The 24828-nt window shown below is 39.8% G+C and overlaps 4 protein-coding genes and 1 pseudogene across 7 annotated transcripts; 3 read left to right on the plus strand and 2 right to left on the minus strand.

The window, feature by feature from the left end:
- Positions 1–1411: 1411 nt before the first annotated feature.
- On the minus strand, positions 1412–3740 carry LOC148718192 (BTB/POZ domain-containing protein 6-like; annotated as a pseudogene).
- Positions 3741–4146: 406 nt separating this feature from the next.
- On the plus strand, positions 4147–9238 carry LOC111345667 (uncharacterized). Its single transcript, XM_022952956.2, has 5 exons — positions 4147–4804; positions 6364–6417; positions 7315–7338; positions 7648–7799; positions 8386–9238. Exons 1-5 carry the CDS (start codon positions 4722–4724, stop codon positions 8499–8501), a joined length of 429 nt encoding a protein of 142 aa, XP_022808691.2. The 5' UTR covers positions 4147–4721; the 3' UTR covers positions 8502–9238.
- Positions 9239–9564: 326 nt separating this feature from the next.
- On the plus strand, positions 9565–11997 carry LOC148718193 (uncharacterized). Of its 2 annotated transcripts, XM_088743725.1 has the most exons (3): positions 9565–10198; positions 10794–10834; positions 11336–11997. In XM_088743725.1, exons 1-3 carry the CDS (start codon positions 10094–10096, stop codon positions 11520–11522), a joined length of 333 nt encoding a protein of 110 aa, XP_088599851.1. In that variant the 5' UTR covers positions 9565–10093; the 3' UTR covers positions 11523–11997. The 2 variants fall into 2 exon arrangements, 1 of the variants encoding a protein (XP_088599851.1); XR_015994833.1 differs by lacking the exon at positions 9565–10198 and having other exon boundaries at positions 10238–11093; positions 11336–11458.
- Positions 11998–12247: 250 nt separating this feature from the next.
- Positions 12248–17952, plus strand: LOC111345666 (uncharacterized). 2 transcript variants are annotated; one of them, XM_088743720.1, is made up of 5 exons: positions 12248–12432; positions 12800–12925; positions 14315–14353; positions 15039–15202; positions 16515–17952. In XM_088743720.1, exons 1-5 carry the CDS (start codon positions 12326–12328, stop codon positions 16670–16672), a joined length of 594 nt encoding a protein of 197 aa, XP_088599846.1. In that variant the 5' UTR covers positions 12248–12325; the 3' UTR covers positions 16673–17952. The 2 variants fall into 2 exon arrangements, with proteins under 2 accessions (XP_088599846.1, XP_022808690.2); XM_022952955.2 differs by lacking the exon at positions 12800–12925 and having other exon boundaries at positions 12251–12432.
- Positions 17953–18028: 76 nt separating this feature from the next.
- On the minus strand, positions 18029–24329 carry LOC111345665 (uncharacterized). Of its 2 annotated transcripts, none has more exons than XM_022952954.2 (5): positions 24109–24329; positions 21984–22203; positions 21080–21139; positions 19771–20057; positions 18029–19018 (listed from the first exon to the last, which is right to left on the minus strand). In XM_022952954.2, the coding sequence occupies exons 2-5, from the start codon at positions 22103–22105 to the stop codon at positions 18807–18809; spliced, it is 681 nt and encodes a 226-aa protein (XP_022808689.2). In that variant the 5' UTR covers positions 22106–22203; positions 24109–24329; the 3' UTR covers positions 18029–18806. The 2 variants fall into 2 exon arrangements, with proteins under 2 accessions (XP_022808689.2, XP_022808688.2); XM_022952953.2 differs by lacking the exon at positions 24109–24329 and adding an exon at positions 22658–22815.
- Between the last annotated feature and the right edge of the window lie 499 nt (positions 24330–24828).

A 24828-nucleotide genomic window follows, 5' to 3' on the forward strand; every position in this document is an offset into this window, starting at 1 on the left:
GCAAATATTGAGTGGACAGGCTGTATGATAAGTATTGTGCTAGAATAACTGAGTCGTGGCCGTGACACCCTTTACACCCAAACGTGGGTATCCATGCTCCCCATACTCTTCTTTATAAATTTCTTTTATTATTCAACTATGTTGGCGAAACCTCTCGGCATTCCTCTACACGCATGCATGAGCCCTTGGTTAGTGATAAAACCTCTCCTATCTTTAGACATTTTCAAAGTTATAAACAATACTGCACTTTATGTTCCAATGATTGCCTCCATTAACTTCCAATCTTCCAAACCTTCCAATTAAACGAAATCGGCATCTCACTCCATTTAATGTTTTAATTAAAGTTTATAATAGTCTTATTCAACCACATTTTGATTATTGTAACGTAGTGTGGGGAAACTGTAACAAAGGCCTTTCTGAAAAACTACAAAGGCTGCAAAATCGGGCAGCTCGCATCCTAATGTCAGCGAGCTATGATAGAAATTTGGATGATTTGTTCCGGGCGCTAGGGTGGCGAAGACTCTACTATCAAAGATTGGAACAGAAATCTATCCTAATCTATAAAACATTACATGGTATGACACCTGATTATCTGAGATCAAGATTTGTATATCGTGACAGTGTAAGTGCTTATCGTTTAAGGAATACAGAAAACAAACTAGTTCTTCCACAACCTCGAACTGACTTTCTCAAGAGAAGTAAATGTACAGCGGAGCTCAATTGTGGAACAACTTACCTGTAGATCTAAGACAAGTGTCTTCGCTGACTGATTTCAAATCTAAATTAAGTCGCCATAGTTTAAAGTAAGATCTTAATTCTAAGTAAATTTTAGACACGGCCTCCATGAAAAGCAGAATTTTTTTTATTTATTTCTTTTATTTGAATTGTTATTATCAAATTATTATTGTAGTTAGATAGATAGGTTTCTAGTATAGAATTAACTAAATCAACTGATGGGAAAATCGTGTATAAATAAAGCTATCCTATCCTCCTATCCTAATAAAAATCAAAGAAGCTATTAACATTCAATGGGAGTAACCCATACCAAATCATCAACGTAACCTTGACATGTTGATTTAATTGTCTTCGTTCCTTTGCTTTTATGTCCAATTAGCATTCTGTGTTCACTATAAATTCAACTTTGTACTTCGTGTTAATTAGAACTGAAGATGATAGAAGAACTGTCGATCTCAATGAATGATTCAGCTGCATTACTGTAAGAAGAAATTAGATGCTGGTCACTCTTAGCCGGTTTAAAGGGTTAAAGCTATCCCAGAGATGATTATTTATCCATTCATTTCGGGATAATCAGTAAGAAATAGCTGAGAAATACTGTAACCAGTTCCTCAAAAATTAACTGAATCGGGAGATTGTTATAGCAATTGTGCGTAGATGCAGTAACTGTTTCAGTTCAGATGAAAATAGAAGCGGAAAACTGGCCTTCTTCATGTGAGGTGCAATTGCCCTCATACGTTAAACCACTGAAAGTAAATTACGCTCCTTCTGCTTCAACAGACTTTCGCCCATGCTTTTGGGACCATGATACAGGACTGTCGATAAGTGACTCTAACTCATACTGCTTATCTGCTTCCAAGTTTACCAGATTATCAAACAAAACGTCAAAGCCGTAATAACAATAGTTCTCGTCCTTTTCTGAAGCGAATGTTCCTGATTTTTTGACAACAGTTGAGTTAGTTGCTGTATCTTTGACCTCAGTAGAGACTTTTTATTTGCCACCTAGGGAACCAAAATCCTATATTCCAAGCAACTTAATCGTCCCGTCAACAGAGAAGCGAACAATGTCAGGCGAGCCCCTATTGTGATTCTAACTTGTACATGGCCTTTGATACTTGTCAAATCTGTTGACTCGAGACCTACGAAACATCTTTCTTGCTCAATGCGAAAATGGTAAAGGAATTTTCAAGACGTTGCTGTAGTATTTTATCAAGTCGCCAGTCTCCTTGCGGGATAAAATGACAGTGTCGTAAACTACAGTGGCAAACTCCGTTTGTGACATTAACGGAAAGCAAATGTCTTTCATGGTTTCCTCTTCAAGAAGTCTTCTCTTCGTCTCTCCATCAGATGTGATCCCCTGCCGTTCTCCTTCTTTGGTGGCCCAGCGATCAACAGCTTTGAACAATTCCACTTCCGTCACGCTCAACCCTTCCCTCTTCACAACAGATTCAATAACAGATCGCTCGACAGTGACAAATTCGTCTAACGTCACAGCTTCCTCTGTATGCTTCTCGATCACTGTCTAGCATCGATTTTCCAACTCTTTATCTTCAAACTTCTGAGCGCGCGGCAGAATGCTATACACGTTTGCTGCTGTCAAACTGTCGCGGAGATATTTTGTGAATTTCTCAGCGAGTGAAGGCACCAAGTACATGACTTGCATCACATTTTTTTCCGTTTAAAGTCACTTCGTCGCTGTAGAGGAAGCGAAACAACTCCAAGAGACCCTCGTAATCACAGTCAGGCAGTTCGATAGAGTCTTTAGTCTCCGCCATTTGACCATAGAACATGGTAAAGAACACAAGGCTACTGATTACGAGCAAAAACTTGTGAACTGGGATCACTTTCGTAATTTCACTTCCTCCACTAGACACAGGTACTTGAGCTAACCGCCGCCAGGTTAGCTCAAGCGGGTTAAAGCGCCGGATTGTGTTGTGCGGGAGGTCGAGGGTTCGAGCCCCGGCCGGACCAATACTCATAGTCTTAAAATAAGTGAGGAGAATTTGCTACCTTTCTATAATCAAGAATTGGGTAGATATTCTAGTCTTCTCGGATAAGGACGAATAAACCGTAAGCCCCGTCTCCTGCAGGGTGGGGGGTAGGAGACGTTAATTTCCCCCGCACGAGATTACTGTGTGATGGAAGTCCTTCCCTGGGTGGGATGGGTGGGTGTTGGCCCTGAAAAGCCCCTATGGGGAGTGGTCAATTAACCAAGGTATGTATGTAGGTACGGACAAATTTCACGTCGCTCAGCAGCTCGTTGTTCAAAACAAACGCGGTTCTCACCTCTGGACGAGAGTTGGGAGTTTTGTTCCCCAGTTTTCTTCAGTAGCCTTTGCTTTGTTTCAGTCTCCGCCGGTATTCTCCGCAGATGCTGTTTTCTCTCACAGTGAGTAAAAGCTCAACACTCAGCCAGGAGGTGTGCGCACTCCGATTGCATTGCATTGTGGTAGCGTTATTTCCAATATAGCGGTGAGAGCGGCGTGAATCGGCAGTTTTTGACAGAAACAGTTATGTTTCTATATAAAATCGGGTTGTTACCAGATGTATTCAATGACACGTTTCTACGAAGGAGAGCTTACTCTGTTGTGATTGTTCCTCACTGAGCTTTCTTCTTTTCGCTTTTCGTTTTACTATTGAGCTTATTTATCCTTCTTTTTTTTTTTCTTTTAACTCAGGGGAAGTTTAATAAATAAATAAATAAATAAAACTAATATAAGACGTTTCTCGTTTCAATACCCAAGGCCCTTTGTTTTTTAATTCGCTTAGTCCAGACGTTGTAAGTTCGGTAAGTGTATCTACTTTTAAGAAAAATCCAAAGAAATTCCTTCTCTCTTAACTTGCTCCTTCCCCTCTACCCCCTTCCTCTCTCTCTTTTCTTTTTTGTTTTATCTATATTCTGCCGCTGCTGGTTAGTTAATCTAATATCTAGTTTACTCATGGTTATTTATCATGGAAAGCCCACGTTGCATAAGCCCTATAATTTCTTTGGGCTTTCCTGCCATATTGTAGCAAATCTCTGTAAACTCATTTTGTATCACAATAAGGTGGTGAATAAATAAATAAATAAATAAATAAATAAATAAAGAGTTAGGCCGTGTCTTTTTCCTTACATCATAGGGAAAGGTAATTTGACTTCGTGTTTAAGTATTTTCCTTTCGTACTTGTGGCGTCTTCAGTGGATTTTGAAGGAGAGACGCAATCACTGTTGTTTGAGGTGTAATTTGAGACCGCTTTTTGAGAAGGCGAAATTTGTTGTACGTGGCAGTTTGAAGCCTAAAAAAAGCCTGTCACTCAAGGATAGTGGTAGTTGGCCTCTTACTCTTTAGAATAACACCGCTGAAATCACTGCAGGCTCCTCCCGTCATGCAATGGCCTGTAATGTAATCTATTCTTGGCATGAGCGGGGCAAAATAGGGGTTACAAATTAAAAAAGGTCGTTTACAAGTCTTAAAAGTTGCAGTGAATGGATAATGACTACCGAGATTTATTTCCGTTTTTCTCAGCCAAAGCTATGAGGTTAGGTAGCATTTGGAAACAAATACATGCAGCTGTAACCTTACGGACATTTCTTTCAAATTGTTGAGCAATACCTCAGTGGATGACATGAAACAAGAGATCCATCGAAAATTGTTTACTTGAAGTCTGAAGCGTTTGAAACTTAATCTATGCTGAACCAACTGTCCAACATCTGACAACCGATGGCATGTGATTGGGGAATTCGCACTTGACTTATCAAGATTAATTAGAGAGTTCAAGGTAAAATTTTGTCTGGTTTAGCGATTTCGCACGCAGTGTCAGTAGTGTTCGTTGATCGTATAACTGGAATTAAACAGGAAGGCTTTTTCGGCATAGAGTTTGGTAAGGAAACAGTGAGGTTAGGGAGACAAAGTCAACAAAGAGTCCGCCAAATTGATTGAAAACTTACACCATAAAGGAGTTAGTGCGGAGCTTGGACACGAAGAAGTCACAGTTTCAACGGAGCCATGTTTGCTGTCAAAGAGGAGCGCACGGTTATAGGAGGCGTTGAATTGGCGAGGAAGACAGTAGTCGCGGCTACAGGGGAGGGGTAGGTTTCTAGATTCAACAATACAGTAAATGGCTTGAACCCGGGGGTAACATGCGAAAGTGTCGTGTGATCGTCCGGGTGAGTGTAGTCCTGAGAAGGACTGTTGTCGGTGGTGGTGACTGACGTTTCGAGTACCTGTGCGGAAGTCATCATCAGAGTCATCAGGAAGTCATCAGCATTCAACTGACAACAACTATTCAGTTGACTCAGATGATGACTTCCGCACAGGTTGTCGAAACGTCAGTCACGACCACCGACAACAGTCCTTCTCAGGACTACACTCACCCGGACGATCACACGATACTTTCACAGATTCAACAATAATTGACCATATATTCGGATAATTTCAAACGATTTCAAACTCAGCATAATCCGTACGATTGGAAAGGGTAAAACTCTTCCTTAAGATCGACTGTTCAGATGGGACTCGTTATATTGTCAAATAAATACTTCATAATGGCAAACTAAGCTCATGAGTATTTTTTTTTTGCCTCACAATTATTTTATTCGATGACTATCTGTATTCTGTAAACAATCACCGCCATTGAAGAACGCGGAAGTAAAGGTCACTGGAAGAGTAAACATATTGATTAAATGTGCGGCCGATTGCACCACTACTTCTTATAACCAGCGAAAGTTGCAACAACTGGTAATCAAAGCAAGAACAAAATTGCGTTGAAAGTCTTGACAAATATCATTTATTGTCGAAGACTTCTGTAGGGAGTCCCTAGTTTAGAAATTTTAGAATTTATTCGCTTGTTCCGTCCATCAGCACACGCGAAGGCATTCAGTTTATCTCAGCGGTCTTCTGGGACGTCCTATGAACGGCCCTATTTTCGCTGACGACCTTCGCTATTGTAGGCTCAAAACCGATTTGGCATCGAGCGAGGATAATGACACTGCTTTTCCGTTCTGGAAGGCGAAGGATATATTTTTGGCATCTTTTAATGTTTTGTACTTCATGATCGGTGCAAACAAACTTCCATGCATGGTCGTCGTCTACAAATGCGTGGTGCGCCCGAGTAGATTCAACACTCTTAATCACCTTGTTCACGTTGCGAATTACACCTCAATGATCAGAAAACAAAAAAAAAAACTTTGGAACTTGTTGGTTCAAATTTCGGAGCAGTAAAAAACACAGTTTAGACTCACTTACTTATAGATACTTTGACACTTAGGAAGTTATACTATATTTACATTTCTCTTAATTCATCAACTGAAATTTTTATCATGAGGACGCCTTGGTAAGACCTACTCTGGGACCTTGAGTTGCCTTAATTGCATGAAGTCGCAAAACTCTATAGAAAATTAGTCGATTTCAGCGCTATATGAATATTTCCTTATTCATTGTCTCTTACATGTACACTCAACCACTGCTTACCGACGGTCCGCAACGTGGTGTTCAAATTCCACGTTTTGGGCTTGAAGGTTTGGTACAGTTTCGGGATTTTTAGATTGAGGCATTTAGTGAACCTTTAAAATCAAACTAGCTACGTCGCACAAAGCGCTGGCGTGAAATCCAAAACTCCAGCTTCAACTTTGAGTTCGATTCCTTTCAGAATTATCAACAGGGAATACATAGAAGCTCGAAGAGAGGTAGATTTGCCTGGAAGGTAAAAACTTTTCTTATTGCATTGACCAACACGCTGTAGTTAGGGGCTTCTAGCTTCGTTAAAATCGACGGGGACCTTCATTATTTGCTTGCCATTTAAAATGTTTTCATGTCATGAGAGTAAGTAGTCTTGACTGGATTGGATGGCTTTGAAGAGAGAGACGGGGGAGGGTAGAGAGGGAGACAGACAGAAACAGGGGGTAAGGAAACAGTGAGGTTAGGGAGACAAAGTCAACAAAGAGTCTACCAAATTGATTGAAAACTTACACCATAAAGGAGTTAGTACGGAGCTTGGATACGAAGAAGTCACAGTTTCAACGGAGCCATGTTTGCTGTCTAAGAGGAGCGAACGGTTATAGGAGGCGTTGAATTGGCGAGGAAGACAGTAGTCGCTGCTACAGAGGAGGGGTAGGTTTCTAGATTCAACAATGCAGTAAATTACTTGAACCCAGGGGTAACATTATTTTATGGCTGTGTCTCACAAGGACTAGTACTTGTAAATTCACGAATTTGATTGGCTGAAATCAATATTGAAAGCGATCTAGATTTTCCCATCTAGACCGGCATCTAGACCAGTCTGGAAAAAAAAGGTATGTAAAGAATATAAAAAATTGGCATATAAGACACAACCATATAATAAACATCTTATTAACCGAGCTAGGTCGATCTGTATGGGAGAATCTTGACCTCGGTCGCTGGTACAGACCTCACTGCGTTCGGTCTGTACTGGCGATCTCGGTCAAGATTCTCCCATACAGACCTCCCGCTCGGTTAATAAAGACTAATAATCGTTCTTAAAGGCCGGGGGGGCTCAGAGGATACCACAGGGGTCCTATGGTTATTTTCCTTTTGTACTGAAGAGTTTTACAAATTGGTCTTCTTCCTATTTCCTTTTTAGTGTTCCTGCTGTTGCATATCCAAGGTGAGACATGTCTGATTTTTTAATCTCATTTTTACTCTGTAGAGGTCGACACCAATGTTACCATTAGTTGTCTGGTGATATTAATTCTTGAGGGAAAAGTCGAGGTGGGTCCCAAGGGATTTGACCTCTACCCAATATAATGCTACGCAACCTTGTGCTTCTTAGCTTCAGTACAAAATTTGCCTCTTACGGATTTGCCGAAGGAGGGCGTTTGGAATAAACCGTACGTGGGGTATTCAGTCTGTTAGCGTACATAATGCCCGGGTTTTGTTCATTAAATTCCATAATTGTTTTTCTCGTCACTTTCAGCGCACCTCCCGCTCTGCCTCCACCCCCACCCCCACCTCCACCCCCACCCCAACCCATGATAACAGCCCCCCCATCGCCAAAAGGGTTTAGCTGGATGGAGTGTTGCTTCAAGTGTGACGATCAACACGAATGGTACCAACTAGGCGGGAAGGGTAAGTATCTTGCTCGTGATTCTGTTTCCCCCCCCCCCTTCTTGCGACACGCATGTTATTAAATTACTAAAGCACATACAAATTTAGGAAAAGCAATGATCTTCCTAGGTAAGTTACAATTAAAGCATGTGCAGAAAAGAAGCTTGGAAAAGTTCAGGCCTCGACGAGGTGATTCTAGCTAGGTTCTTATACCAATTGAATCATGAAGCAATTGCATCGACAAAAATTTTATTTGCAGTTTAAAAACGATCATCGTCCCTTTACTTCATCCGTGGTTTCTTTTTCATTTCATTTTGAATTACATTCGGGAAAGAATAACCCTCTTTTAAAAATTTGCTTTGCTCCCCGGAAAAATGTGGCCCCGTGGATATCTTCTCACTCTGGAAAATTTCACTTGTACATAACTTGGGGCTTGGAAAGATTGAAAAAGCGGAAGAGGACTTTTTTGACAGCAGGTTCAAGTTGAAACAAATTGGGGTGATTCGATTTTTTATCAGTTAAAATACTGAGTTGTTCTTTCACAACGAGAAAGGATTTAGTTACTTGATCATAAAATCTAATTGAACTCTCTTTTTATTTCTCACAGGTTTTTGCTTTGTATTGTTACTTCTCCTGGCTTATGTGGTCGCAGGAGGTCTTATACTTGCATATTTCGGTGTGTTGTGTATATTTGCAACCCTCCTAGACTGTGACTGTGACTGACATTTGACTATATCAGTCTATATTCTTTCTATAACAAGGAGTTTCATCAGTATTAAGCGGTAAAATCGCGTCAAAAAATTAGAACGCAATACTTGAACTTTATTTTGAAAATCATTATGTAGAAATTGTGATTTTGGAAATTAAAACGCAAAACTTAGCATAATTTATAACTTAATGCTGCAGAAATGACAGCAGATGTCAGCTGGAAAAGTTATGTCGAGCACCTAACCCACCCTTTCTTAAGCAGTACATTGCATTGGTGGTTTTCATGTCAGTGTTCCATTCGCCAACAAGTGGCAAAGGACTGGTATAAGATAAGTATTTGAGAAGTAAAGGATTAGCTCTTGTCTGTTTTGTCTCGTTCTGAAGAGCACGACAGCAGGAAATTAAGTTACCGGTAAGTTGAGTTTAAGGTCATTTGGCTCGGTAAATCAGTCTTTTCACATCTTTTATTTTTGATTTGTACTCAATTAAGATGCTAAGCGAAGATTGTAGCTCCAGTTGAATTTCTGTCAAGGAAACGACCAAATAAGAAACGTGAACGAGCAAGGAATTTCTTCCGTTAACCACAGCCGTGTACACATGTCATATGCTTAGAAAATTCTTCGTAGTCAACTGCACTATAACTTTAGCAAACCCTGCGCATGTGCAAGAGTCGTTGCTCAGCTTTTCCCTGACAGACCTGTAATCAACAACATTGTGGTACAACGGAAAATAAATAAGTGGTAATTCATTGATTCCTGGTTTGCGTTTCTCTATCGTCTGTAAGCATAAGTTCAAACGTACTACAGACATAAACATAGAAACACTAGTGTCCTTTCTAAATAGTTTGGTTAGTTTCGAAACTTAGCCATGTCACTCATGTGAACTAGGCTTAAAGCGATCGAATGGAGATTAGTCTTTCAAACGATTAAAAATTTGTTGACACTGTTATGAGGTTTGGCTGCCTGCCTGTTCAGTGACCAACTCCCACGACGGATCGATAGCGTTCCCGTGAGCCTTTGTTTACGCTCGGATAAGTGTGCTTATCAGCTGATGTTTCATTCAGACGATTCCAACACTCAGATGACCTCCTCACGTTCCGTTCAAATATTTTCGGTGTTTTTGCCTTACAGGTATTGCATTGGAGTAATAAAGGCAAGGGAGAGACCATCATATTTCCAAGGAGAAGCGGGTCAAGATATTTATGTTTTATCCTCACGTTGAGCAAGATTTTCCTTTGGATTTAAGTACCACGCTTGTGCATGATTTTTAAAAAGTCGCAATTAGAGTAGAAAGTATGCAAACATGAACAGAGTAGAAACTGTTTGCTCGATTTTTGCCCTTGTGGCTTCCCTTTGAGCAAATTATACCGCAGTTTTTATAGCGTGTGAAGTTTCTTTCGTTATACTTGCCTAACCAATTGCGAACCTCTTGCAGTCTTATCTTTGCATTTCGCCTGACTGAGCCTTTATACGCTTTATATTAGCAAGGTCACGCATTAAAAGCGGGACAAGAGACTTTCATGGAATACAAAGTTGCAGGAACCCTTGATGTGAATCGGAAATATCTTGAAATTTCCACTGGATTTCGGCTATTTAGGAACAAGTTTTATGGTTGAAATGGACGATGGAAAAGATACCACAGGCGTTTTGGCTGTTGGTGCAGAACACAACGCGGAAACGGCTTTCAATTCATTGCCACTAAAAACAGCTGAATGGTCAGTGTCTATGACCCATAGTGTCATTTAGAAAAAATAATGTTACATCTGTTTTTCTAGCTCCTTCTCCTCTATGTTTCAAGAAAGTTAATACATTTTGCCCTCAGTTTCCGCGATACTCATCAGTTTATGGCCATCAATATATAGTCGATTGAAATTAACTATAACAACAGATCTGCCAAAGATTATGTGTTCAGCGATTATAGTAACTTCCCGAGTATCCACCCGGAAACTGATTAACTTCACGTCTGTCCATTTCAATGAGTTCTTAATCAAAATTTGGAGAAGTGCACGTAGAGGGTGTGGCTTTCAAATGACATTCCACCAACTGATGTCACTCACGTTTCCTCCACAACTGGGGTTTGAAGACTGATCTTGACCATTTAAAACCGAATCCACGCAAGCACTGGCTTGCATTGATCGAAGAAGTTGTGATAAATTTCTCAATCATGCCTCAGCCAGCTACTGGGTTTCCACTGGAGACATTTAAGCCTTGGAGCATAATCATATGAATGACTGTTGATGATCTTCAAAGTGTTGTCGTGTAGAATTGTATAAATCAGTCCTAACGAACTTGATGTTGTTGTGCTTTTAATGTTGGCGATGTTCAAGTTATGACTGTGGAACCGACGAGGTAAAAATGCCGATTTCTGTGTCATGGTTAATTAGATCATGATGCCATCGAGATGGACAAGCAATTGGCACAGTTGTCCTCGTTCTCTACCAACAATTTATTCCACTCCAAGGATTATCGCCTTGCATAACACCCTCAGTCATTAGCAACGTTGTAAAGATGGAAGTAAAGAAGAAGCTGACCTTCAATGACTTCTGTACACCTAAAAGCGGCCAGCAGGAATTGTTGAGAACTTTGACAACACCCAGTTTGGATCCCCGTAAGCTACCACAACTTATATGCATAGCCTTCTGTTGTGTTTCGCGGATTTAGGTCAGACGAAAAACTACAACTCAATACAAACTCAACGTCTATATTTTCAACATGGCGCTTCTCAAATCTACAAGGTACACACATGGCATACGTGCGCATATGCGACAGATACCGCGGGCCGGCATGCCCGACATAGCACTTTAAAATGACAGCACATTTAATAATTTTTTTATTTATTATTGTTTTCAGTACAACGGTCTCTGCATCATCATATCCCAGCCCTGCTGTCAGTGTCGCTTCCCCATCCAGTGACTGCAGTGGTGAGATGTGCTGTATGTTTTGTTTGGAGTGCGTTAAATGCCTTTGGGAATGCCTTTGTTGTTGGTGCGAGAGGATGAAAGAATGTGCTGACTTTTGGGAGACATTTTTGCGTTGATTTTTCGTTGTGCACTCTTTGTGAATTAGTTCAAAGGTGTGACTATCCGAAAAGGAAGAAACAAGAGCTTGATCTTCCTCTGTTTCCTCGACATTTCGGAGTTTCCTTTGCACAAAATTTCCATCCAAAGTACGATAGTGAAGCTTCTACCTTTTGATTATATCCATTAACCTCTGTAACAGGATGATTATCACACTTTAAAGAGTCAATAAGTCATGCTATTCATACTAAGTCACGCTAGGTGACACTGTCACGTAAGCCCACGCTCGGCTGTCTTCCTCTTGCGCGGGCTTGTCTCGCTTCAAATTCATGTAACGAGATAAACGCTATTTACTGTATGGTCGTTTGATCTAAAACAATGCATAATAAATTCAACGCTTAGATTTGAAACTTAACTTTTGTCATCATCAAAACTGTTGCTATTACTATCTTTACTATGTCATCAATGACTTGATTAAACATGTCATTTATCGTATTTCGTATTATGCTTTGATAACAAGTGTCCCTATAATGTTCTTGGCAAGTCCAGTTTTTCATTTTATGAGCGAAAGTTTTCCTTGTTACTTAAAAACATTTCATGTCTACCGTCAAAAATGGACTTCAGACTTTCAAACTGCAGACTGCGATCTTAAGTCCCTTCTCCGCTTTCGTACGTAACAGTTTAGTTTCTGTTCCTCGAAAAGTTTAATCTATCATTAGATTTTGACCAGGCACTTGTACGAGAAAGCCTGGGTACAGCTTAATTCCATCCTGCATCACTTCAACCTCGAGGTAAGCAGTATTGAGAGAGAATTGGACATAAAATGAATAACAGACCGGGTGGAGAGGCTGTGATAGCCGTTCAAGAACGAGCAAGGATTGGAGGAGTTGAAGTGTCAAGACAGACAGTGATAGCTGCAACAGATGAGGGGTTAGTGTTGAAAATCTGTGATGTATATTCAACTGGCTTCGCAGACTTCAAGTTCACGGAAATAATTGAGCTTCATTTGAATTTAACTCTCTTTGGGCTGTTTTCGTGCAAGCTCGTTGACCAAATTCTCCTGTAAAGATCCATTTTCTTGTCAATCTGGCCCGAGTCGTAGAAACTGATTGTAAATTGAAATGGAAAGAGCCATGTTTGTGTGTCTGTATCCAAATTCCCGGAAAAGCGGAAGTATTTAAGTCGAAGCCTCGAAAATAGCACTAAGTTCGTTATTGTTTCTTTTATACAAAGGCTAAATTTCTCTTGACTAAAAGTAATAATGAAACGATTTCATCTCTGAAAATTCATTCTCTAGGTTTTCTCATGGAGTAGTTCAAGAGAGAAATAGCATTACAACAAAAGAGTTAAAGATGTTAGGTCGGTCACGCATGGGAAAGCATCACTTTAGATTGATCTTTGGTTTCTCCTACGAATTTTACAAGTAGGTTGCTGTGATAAATGTCTCCAGCGGCGCTCGCTTTCCCCTTCGAATTCAGCACAACATGTGCATGCAATGTAGGGTTCGAAGAGAAGAAACGTAAATATTTTGCCGTCTGGTACCTGTTCTCAGACTGCGTAAAAATTATTCGATTTCCCATTGTTGTTTTGCATAGGACAGGAAGTAAACAGAATTTTATAAACGCACATGGTAAGCTTGTTAAGTCTTTTCGGTTTCGCAACCTGTGCAGTCGCCGTCGAGGTTTTCTTAAAATCCCTGTGATCTTAAGAACGAAATCTCCAACGTGTTCGCCTTAAAATGAAGGACTCATGGCCTGAAAGAGTGGAAACTCAGTTAAAAACTTAATCATGCGAGCTACCAAAATTATTAACTTTCGAAGCAGACTAAAATGATAACAAACGATTCTTACAAAACTATGATACAAGATCAGAAAGGCTTCTTCGTGTCTCCTGTTCACTTATGGCCTCGATTTCCCCATTTTCCTAATTGCATCATTAATAACTCGCATTAATCAGTGGATTTAGACAATTCATAGGTGCTTGCGTAAGAAAGCATTTAGGCTCTTTTCGTCCGTTACGGTCAGTCTTTCTGGAAAAGCCATTTAAATTCATTTATCCAAAAGATCAAGACTTTACATTCTAACATCAGTCAAGGCGTTCTTCATACTGCTCCTTAAATTTGTGGTGGAACATGTCAAAAAATCAATTCTCCTCTCCTCTTTGTTTGATCCAGGGTTACACTGTAAGGAGAAATTGGATGCTAATCACTCGTATGGGCTAAAGGGTTAAACTGAGGACAAATTAGAAATGAATACAACTGATCATGATTGTTGTCAGAATGGTGAATGAACTGATGAACACATGATACATGAAAAAAGTTCTTATTAAACAACATTCATTTACTGTGTTATGTCTTTGTTGTGACAAGTAGATACCTTCGAAACAGAAACTGAACAATGGCGGCACCAAAAGATTTACATTATCAGTGATAAAAGCGTGGTGTATTTTATATTTAACAATTATTCCACGAGCGTGCGTTGGATATGAGATGATAGATAGCCAACGAGGCGCATAGCGCCGAGTTGGCTATAATCTCATATCCAACAAGCGCGAGTGGAATTATTGTTTTATTAAAAACGCCCCCAAGATATTTGACAAATCTTACCAAATCTTAAATTTTTTAGCTCCCTTTTAATTTTAACCCGACGCGTACGCTTACCATATTTTTAGATTATGGTATATTGGCTCATATACCATAATGGCTAAGGAAATAAAAAGTCTTGAATTGCATTATACAATGATCCAGTTTTTAATAAAAACGTTTGTTTTTATGTAAGACGTTTACTGGTGGTTTGTTATTTTTGTTTTTTAGTATTGTGGCTGTTCAAGTGGATTCTGTGGGACAAGTGGGGTATATGATACCAAAAGCTACTATTTTGTAACGTTTGCTGTTATTGTAAGGAGTAGAGATTGAGCCTTCTTCCCAGGATATCAACGCTAAGTACAGTCCCAGTAGCAATAGGAAATCTTCCTGGTCATTCACATAATGTACCCATTTCCTTAATCTTCACTTCTTCAGTTTGATAGACCCGTCTGCCCCCCCCCCCCCCCCCCATTGCTCCCCCTTCCTCTCCCGCCCTGGGACGAGTGTAGACAGAAGAAAAACCGATTGTAAACAGGGTGCTGTTTTCATGAACAAAACGACTATGCCTGCCTTGTAGCATGTGGGCGTTTTCGAGCGCACTCAGATTGAGTTTTGTAAAACTAAAGTAATCAGCTTAGGAAATTATCGCAGTAAGAACCTAAAGTAAAAACCATCAAACGGCAGTGAGGTGCAATAAAACGCCAATAGATAAAAAGCGGTTGGTTTTAATTTACATCTGATCAATTGAGGAGGTAGTGCAAGTTTCCTGACCAATTACAGAGAGAAGTAAAGAAAAACTAATTAAAGTAACCCAGAGTTACTACTAACATTCAGTTGAAAATTCCCCATAGGCACTTTTTCAGGTCTGTGCATCTTTGAAAAGTCGGCCGCCACGAACCATTCGTAACCTGTGCTAATCTTTTCTTTAACCTTTCCACTGCTATATTTTCAGCGGCAACCGTTCAGCATTACCATTACCAGGTGGACGCCCAGCGTTAGCAGGGGGTCCTCGGTATCCAACCCCGGCGGTGAGCTACGAGGACGAGAGGGGCTGTACAGATTACTGTTGTTTGGCGTGTGACAGCGATTATAAGTGGTACAGCTTAAAAGGAAAAGGTGAAAACAAGTTATCATAATTAATGTGGATATATCAACAAAGTTAAAGTGGTAAATTGGCCACCGTAACGATTACAAAAGCTGACGTTTCGAGCATTAGCCCTCCGACGAAGGGCTAACGCTCGAAACGTCAGCTTTTGTAATCGTTACGGTGGCCAATTTACCATTTCAACTTTGTTGATATATCCAAGTTATTTCATTACTCCCACCGACGCAGCCCCAAACAGTTTCTTTCGAAACTATCAGCCTTTACTCATAATAATTAATGGCCTTATACTCTAAAGGTTAGGACCCTCGTTAAACAACGCTACTTTCTGTTATACTCCCTACATCTGCATTCACAGTCCTGAGAAAATAAGATTTTTTCTCTCTTGTTTTTTGAGACTTCCGACCTCCGATGATCCCGGGACGGATTTTGCTTACTTAGAAAAAAATTTCAGGCTTCCACTGGATTTAAGCCTGTACCCTTCAGATACTAGGAGCCTTAAGCAAACCACTACGGCAACGGCAACGGTGATATTGCAGAACAAGAGATCTGATTGGCAAGATAAGAGCTTAGCCAACAACAACGTGAAATCGTCAAAATTTACGTAGTCCGAGAATAGAAACCCCAACGGAAAAATTGATATTTAACTTCAAATTTGGAACCTAACCCCGCTCCCATGCGTGATGTTGAAGTTTAGGTGTGGCGCCGTAAGAGACAGGAAACACATCCAGCTATTGACGCAATTCTTTAATTGACGATCGCAATGTTTTCATCGACGTTTTCTTCCGCCGTTGTCCTCCTGATTGCTTAAGGTCCCTATGTATTGGGCGTTACCACAAACTGGGCTACGCAGCCAGACGGCTGGGAGTGAGGCAGATATTCGTGGCTCTGGTCATGTGACAAATTCCAACCCGTTAGAATATGAATAATACTAAATTAGCTTACGATATCGATTCTAATGCTCTTCCCAAACGTAGCAAATAAAGGTTTGTATCTTTTCTGTTCTTCTTGCTCCCTGCTTCTCACCCTGATCAATCGAACCAGATGAAAGGGGCTCGAATGTTTTGAAAATATGCCCCCTCATTTTCACGCATATAATGAAGTTCTTTCCATAAGCAGAAACTAATGTTATACCATTAACCCTACCCTCCCCCCCCCCCCTCACCAGACTCTATTCTCAGGCTTCCTTGTCTTCCACTGTTCTTTCAAAAGCAAATTTCCTAGCAAATAAGATGGAACTGAAGTATTTGTGCGACGCTGCCAGGCGTCACGCAATAAAGCTTCTAAAATTATCCGGTCGTTGAGTCATTTTTTTTCCCTCTCTAGGATGTTTCTGGTTTATTGTTCTTTTGTTGTTTTATTTGATCGTGGGTACCATACTGCTGCCGTTTTTTATCATCTACCTGGTGTGCCTGTGCATATGTTATCCTCTTGGCTGCTGTAAAGATAATGACGACACAGACAGGCCACTTTTTAGGTCATAAAGTGGGACAGTTCATCCTCGCTCGACTTGGAAGCATCACGAACCTTCAGTTATAATGACCGTATTTTTTGGCTGCTGTATGAGAAGTCTAACACTTACTTTACGTCTTACTCGTAAAAAGTCGAGAAAAGAAACGCAGAATTTGAGGTGGCAGTTAGGTCTAATCGACATTTACGGACTTGTTGAGCGTAATTCATGTACAATTGAGAGCTATTTGTATCTGGACTATCTCACAGTGTTTTTTTTTTTTGTCTATACCTTTTAAAACTTATTTTGGACGCATTACAAGTTCTGAACGACTAATACTACTGCCAAGATAACGGCCAATTTGTCAAATTAATAAATCTCAGCGGGTTTGATCGGGGACCACACTCAAGTAGAGAAATGACACAGGCAAAGAATAGATACTCCTGATCGTTTTGGGCCGGTTGAAGGAAAATTTGTGCCAACCAGGTCATTGATAGCCTCATGTGCGCAAATTTTTTCTTTAACTGGGATCCGATTCGTTTAAGATTGTACATTAACAAGATTAAGCGCAGTGATCTCAGATGACTTCATTTGGAATGATTTCCAATTTTCCCTCTGAAAATGTTTTCGTAGAGATAGCTGTGCTGAAACCATAATAATCATACCAGGCAATCAAAGCGAAGGAGATATTACAAGGAACCAATAAGGATTCAAAGTGAAATCAAGGAAAGCGCTCCTAGCGCGGGAAAACGTGAGCGGCCAAAAGTTATGATTGGTTGTAGTTTTGAATCTGATTGGTTGAGAAAGTGGAACGCGGAGATTTCTGGACCAATCACATATCAAGTAAAGCAAAAAGAAAGCAATTCCGGATTACTTCCAATACTCAACTGAAAATTGCTCTAATCTTGTTACATTCTTCCAAGCTGTGAACTACAAAATTATTGAAAATCTTCATTTTAATCAAACTATTCTTTTTTTATTCTATTTTACTCCTCCTGACTAGGATGAAAACTGAATATCGTGGCATTAATTTTTCTAAGAGAGGATTTTTTTTCCCTTCGATCAATATCAGAGTAATGTTTAAGGGTTCATCAACATTAATAACTATTAAATTGTTTAAAATTTAAAGGATACAAAACGGGCGCATTTCATGGGCAAGGGCTAAACAAAAGGTGCGGACATTAATGCAGTGATTCCTTCCTGTGAAACTTATCTCATGAATTTGCACGTCACCCAGTCGCCTTTATTTCTGATGAATTTGCCAAGTTTTGGATTATTTTAGATGTGATCAATTATATTATTAATTTCGAATTATCTAGTTTCTGCTGTGTTAGTCACCATCTGGCATTGACTACTGTGGGATATAGTGTTTATTTTCTTGAGTTCTGGGCTGTTTGTTCCTCAAGGTTTAATCATATTTTGTTGACGACGAAGGGTTATATATTAGAGTCAGTTAGAACTCTTCAACAGTTCCTTATAAGGTGAATGACAATCGTAAACTACAATTAGATTGTGTGGACTAAAAAGTGTAAGAAATCCTTCAACAAAGGAAGCAGACCGGAGAAGAGGAGGATGTCGGAGGGCTACACGATGCATCCCCCTTCCCCAGAAATTATCATCATTGCTAATTGTTTAATATCCAAATTGTATTTGAAGTTCCCGAATTTCGTGTCATATACTTAGTGATCTTCGGCCATACTTTGAAACTAGTGTCTGCAAAGATCTGCCTCTTTGATCATAAATGCAATATCATCATTCCTCGCTGTTTGGTCGTTTTTGTGACGACTCTTAATGCTCCACTTGTCCGCGGGCTACCTTTTTAAACCAAGTTTATCCTAGAAGGATACTGAGTCAAATTCCTGGATTGCTTACTCGCACGTGAAGATGCTAGGTTTCTAAAAATCTCCAGACTTCTTGGGAAGAACGCCATGTAAGTTTTGTAATCGACTTTGTAAGGATAGCGGCATACGCGGATTACGGCATAATACAATGGAGAGCAGTTAAGCGATTCTGTAATCAACTACCAAGTTGTGAGTGAGCTTTGTTCGTAAACCGACTTTTCTCTGACAGTGCTCCACTAGTGCGTCATTACCACGGAATTGAGAGTATCCTCGCTCTCAAAATGAGGCTAAACCATGGTCTGAAATATCCTCGAAGCATATGGACAATTAGACCCAGGACCCCCAAACCGTACCAAGACATGACCTGTCACCGTCATCGTCAATAGAGACGCCAACCTTCTTGGAAGAAAGAGCGAGGTATGACAGAATACCGGCGCTGAAGAAAATTGTGGCAAATACTGCAGCGATGATCAGGAATGGAAGAACAGTTAAACTTGCTACCAGGTACATTATGGCCATGAAGAACGACAAGAAAACACCTGAAGAAAATAAAATAAGCTGCTAAAAGAACGAATTAACCTATTCTAGCACTAGGCTGACGGTACAGTTTATTTTTAAAGTGTATTTCTCAAGTCCTCGTACCAACCGAAGTGTTAAAACCAAAGGATGGGTTCACAAGCTCTCAATTAACAAAAGTTGAGAACGAAAGCAGTTCTCTGCGAGCAGAGAAAGTCGTGAACTCGGGACTTGTAATTCAGTGTTGTTACGTCATTGAAAAACGTTTTCAGGTTTTGCAGTCATAAATTACTGCCCTAAATTCTGGCGCTAACACCTTTAAATGCCCAACATTTCCACCTGAAAGTAAAACGTGGACGGTAACAATGTAAAGAGAGAAACTGAGTGCCAAAAACAAATCAAATTAAATATTATAGGAGAACAAATTAATATATATATTAAACGCAAATACATTCATGACGAGGGAGAGAAAGGAAAATGCCTTGAGAGGAGGTAGAATTGAATTCAGCCATTTCTTTCGTTTATCGTCTTGACACAGAAACAGTAATTAACCTTTAACACCGTAATGTTGGTATTTATATTCTCCCGTACCGTTCTCTCTACATTTCCTCTGATACAGACGAAGAGAATTTGTTTGACAATCAGGAGCTTCCTAACTTGGGGATCATTTTCTTTTTATCCTCCTGACCTCTAAATTTGATTCGGGGGTGATACTGTGAGGAGCAATTAAAAGCAAGTCGCCATAGTTACAGGTTAAAGGGTGAAACACTCTCACCTTTTCCTAGAAGGCTGTACCATTGGTGCTCTTTGCTAACACCACAACAGAACACAAACACAACCAACCAACATGGTGCTCGTTCCTTTTTCTTTGCTTTCGCCTTCTCCTGTTTGCTCCAAACGTTCACTTTGTCTGTGCTTTTGGGAAATTTCACCTTGGGTTTTGAGAGCTTTCGTTTCGGGTCTGGCGTTACTTCTCCAAGTCTGTTGCTTCTTTCGGAATCTTTTAACTTTGTGTCTGGTTTAAACTTTGGTTTGACTCTCGGAGAGGGTTCCTCTGTGGTTCTAACGGGAAGCAATACAAACGTTCTTTTTAAGTGGTTTATACATTTCGAAATGGCGTTGATATCATCTCAACCATTTTCACTGAGCCTGGGTTTGCATAATTGTCAATTTTTGAATGTATTCTTTTTTTTTTTTTTTTTTTGCATTATTTTAAAGTGCCTATGAAGTACAAATTTTTTTGCCCTGTTTGTTTGCTTATGTCTTGATGAACACAGCTAAGCGATTTTGACCGACCAAAAGAACTTTCTTGTATTATTTTTTGAACCTCAAAGTTTGGATTTTGCAATCTGAAATGGGTCCATTTTGCGCGCGTTCAAATCTCATCTTACAAAGGAAGGACGTAGTTGGTAGTTCTGAAGACGACAAACAAAAGCTTAAACAAAGCGCCAGAACCACCAACTACGTCATCAGAGCCAAACTCGCTCCCAGTTTCCGAAGACACCGATAACGTCTAATTTAGGGACTTCGAGCCACAAGAAAGCCGATTTAAATTTCTTTTCTTGAAATTTATTTTGTCATTCCTTAATAAGGACATAATAAGCTACAAAATTATGCAAAAAAAATTTTTACTTCATAGGCACTTTTAAGAGACGGGAGGATCTTCGCACTGAATTAAACAATGCCTTAATGGGTGATCCATTTATCACACTTCTTAAAATTGCCGTGACCTGAACCGTTTCTACCAATCACATATGACTCGGTTACCTTAAATAGAGTGATTAGCAGAAATAGCTATCATTACGCCTTTCTAATTAATCATTGAACGAAATATTTTCCCTAAGCACTTCAACATGTATCAGAGGACTAGCAAATGCAGCTTCTCGATCCAGTGATGTAGAAGGCTATACATATATACCCTCTTTTTGAAAGCCATGTTGACCTTGAGGTGCGCTATAACAGTTGAAGAGCCGCGACAGAGAAAACAAACAAACAAACGAAAAAACAAACAAATGAAACAAAAGCAAACGAAGAACCTAACAATGGCATCATTCTTGCAATTCATAAGAAAGATATTCACTTACTCTCCAGCCTCTATACAAATTTCAGTGTAAGACTTGATCGTAATAAGGCGTGGCTGTTTGCTGTAAACAAAATACACCACGAAAATATAAAAGGTAAATGTAACAAAAATAGTTCCAAGGTACTTAGCGATTTTCAGTTAAAGCCAGACACAAGCTGAGTCAGACGGTTCATTTAGATAGCTACACCTAACCAGTGCTTTAAACGAAACGGGGGCAATCTGCGAGAAACATCTGTTGTTTTGTAATCCTGTTGCCTCCAGGACTTCGGAGAGTTCCTTACAAAATAGTTACACATTACGACCCTACACTAGTGGATGTTGAATCAAAATGAAATTAGAAGAAAAAGGGAATAAAATCTTTCTGATCAGTAAATAAGTGACTTAAACCGACGATTTTTCGGCTGAGTGACAGCAAGAGGGCCTCAATGGGACGATATGTCTTTAACGCCGCTAACGGTTCAAATTGTGGCCATTTTACGGCTTACGCATCATCATAAGCCCTGTTTACAATAAAGCTAATCGCACCCGCCACACGCTTCTGCTTATCTGCACCATACCTTTCCGTTTTTGTACCTAACATATTTTCTTAATCTTTTAAGTCTCTTAGCACTTTACAAAATTTCAGTGATCCGACCTGAAACTTAGACAGGACGATTTATTCTGGTATTGAATATAGCTATCGTGACAGGAGCAGAGTATTTTTATCTGAAATTGGCAGAACCATCATGTGCCACGTGCTTCTCTGACAGATCACTGAAACAATTTTTGACTGTTTCTTCACCAGGAACGAAATAAAAAAGTGCTTTCAAAGCGGACACCAGTTTTTGCCATTTAATCCTCTTAGAGTTCCCCAGTAACAAGGCGTCAGATTAGTAAATAGTCTAGACGCAAAAAGCCCTACTTACACATCCAACACAGAGTCGTTTGGTGAGTCTGTGTCCGTTTGATTATTATTACTGTCTCTGCTGTACAAGCAGTCGTAGTCCAGCTCTTGTGATGTACCTTCTAAGTCTATGATCTCGGTCATCGTCAACTCCACCGTAGCAGAAAAGATCCTGACTTGATTCCACTGAAAGTACGCTCGTCTAGCTCGTCAAGAAATCTTTTTTTTGCAATGGGGGATAACTAAGAACCAAAAATAGTCATGTTATTAATCACACATGTGGAGTTCTTGTACTTTAAACGACCAAAGAATTGACTGATGAAGAAGTGAGCCATTTTGGCGCGAAGCTGCGTAACTCTCTACCTGGCTGAGAAATATCTGGTTCACAGTTAACCGTTGCTGTGTTGTTTTTATGATAGGGACGTGAACGCTAAAACGGCCTCTGTTTGGATAACCTTGAAGAATAATTTACTCTATACACAATATCACACAATTGTTGATGAAATAAAGATGAGAAGTAAATTTCTCGATCAAGTTCGCTATCCCAAAGTCTTAAAAAGTTGTATTTGTACACGAACTGAATTTGTAACGATTGTGTGGGGAGTACCCAAAGCTTTCATCAACAGGCCTTGACTAGGCAAACAATTTTTCATTTCCGAAATAATCTGATCGTGTTTCTTTCTGTTAGTGCAATACCTTTTCAACCTCGACTCATAGTGTCTGCAATCCAAGTTTCGTCTAAGGCTATAAGATCTTTCTGCGTTCAACATTAGTCTATCCGTAGTAGAGATACATTTTGTTTCCTCTCAATGGCCGTACCAGGTAAAGATATATTTTTCACAAGAATGACATAATCAAATCCTGGTATGACCTTTGTAATAAATTGAACAGTTAAGCGTTATAAGATTTAACAAATCCATGCTTCGTAATTGGTTGTGAAAGCAAATCTACGGAAGTTCCACTTCATTATATAATAGAATTGTCAGATACAGAAGTTCTTTGTTGAAAAAGATTGTCTGACCTGATTTTAAAGCTGCAAAAATACGCGTCTCCGTAGTGAAATTACACCGTTGAAAACAGTGAGAATGTCTGTTTGCCAACATTATGTCAATGAACGCAAATTTTTTTTGTGTAATTTCCTTTTTCTAAAGACTAGAGCAGTTAAAATCCACCTAAAGGGTTTTGAATTATCCCTCGATTCCATAGTTCTCAGTGTGTCTTCCAGAGTAAGCTGCCGTCAAGCGGCAATACCAGGACTTCTTATTGGTTGGCTTGTAGGAGGCTGATCATGGGGAAAATTATTATTTGAATATTGCAAAAAAAACAATACAAACAAACCGAGACGTGTGGGTTCTTAGCAATTAAAAACAATTTGACACTGAGTTTGACGAAGGATGCAACCTGATCCCATGAAAAGCTCAACCCAGACTGTAGCTCAAAAAGTTCCATGACATCACCTTTGTGCTTCATAATTACGTTTTTTGATATGAAATGAGAAAAGATGGCAACTGATTTCTTGGCAAATTTGAGACAGATGATTGTTTTGATGAAACATTGCCGGTGGTAAGACATCGAGGAAAGTAACGCACTCCTTACTTTAACTTGTCTGTTTACGTTCAGAATTGTAGACTTTCTTTCCCGGCCTAAGAGTTTACAAGCTTACAGCTTTGATGAAAGAAAAAAGTTTGCGATCCTTTGGTGCCAAGTCAGAGCACCAAGAGGCATAACTCCCTCAGAAATTGACTTGAAGTTTATCCTGTGCATGCCACCATTAAAAAATGTTCCGGTGATTAAACTATGCAGTTAATTTTCATATGCAGCTACCGCATCTGTCAGGAAACGTTTTACATTAGGTTTGCAATATTATCAATTCTTCTATGTTGTGGTGAGAGCCTAATTCTTTTAGCGATAAAATTTTATTAAGCAATCTCTGATGTCAGCAGCAGTTCAGCAGGAGAGTTATCTTAGAGGGATGCGTATTTGAGAGCTCTCAAAACAGAAACATAGAAGTGTCCCACTTTCGGAATTATGTAACGTCTGGCTCTAATTGGCGTAACCATGACTAATAAGTTGAAGTAACTGAGTATTAAGAAGTTTTTATAGAAGTGAAATGCTAAATAGGACTTGATCGAATTGACTGAACTTACCTTTACTTTTCTTGTAGTACGGTGTGCACTTCTTTGGTCAAAACTGCACAGGTCGAGAACAAAAGCGAGACTCCACAAAGCTCTAAAACTTAACAGATCCAGCGTCTTCCTTGTCGTACAGTGCAAAGACGTGCAATATGTCGGAGAAACTATTTCAAACTCGCTAATCTGCCAAGTTGTAGAAATGCTTCCTAGTACACCTTATTAGTCTTTAGATTACGGATATCATTTGTATGCAAATTTGTCACAGTTTTTTGACTGATCCATTGATATCTGAGTAAACGTCTCAAAGTTGCGTCATATATCTCCAAGAGAATTCTTTTGTGTGGACAAATATTTCGCGAAAGCGTCAATTAATTTTTCTCTTCACCGAATCTTGTTTGTCCTGATCATGACGGCACAGGAAGCAGTTCGGGTGACTTTCACGATCGACGTCAGTGCTTACAACCAGCTAATTTAGACAAGGCGAACTTGCAAGAGTGATAACAGAAATGTTTTCTGGTGCTTAAGATTGCGGAAGATGTAAAAGCTGAATCTCGATCGCGAAGCAAAATTGTGCGTTTGGGCACAGTTGTGGCTCACGGCTGATTAAGGAGTACTGGAGCAGTTTTGTTGGTAGAGCACTGAGCCTTGAAATTGGAAGGTCTGAGATTAGACATGATCCGTTTCGGTAGCCTCAGATATTTTCCTTTCTCCAACTTGCTCGTAACAGGGCTAGGT

The sequence above is a fragment of the Stylophora pistillata genome, chromosome 13, assembly GCF_964205215.1.
Source record: "Stylophora pistillata chromosome 13, jaStyPist1.2, whole genome shotgun sequence".
In the NCBI taxonomy this organism is placed as follows: domain Eukaryota; kingdom Metazoa; phylum Cnidaria; class Anthozoa; order Scleractinia; family Pocilloporidae; genus Stylophora; species Stylophora pistillata.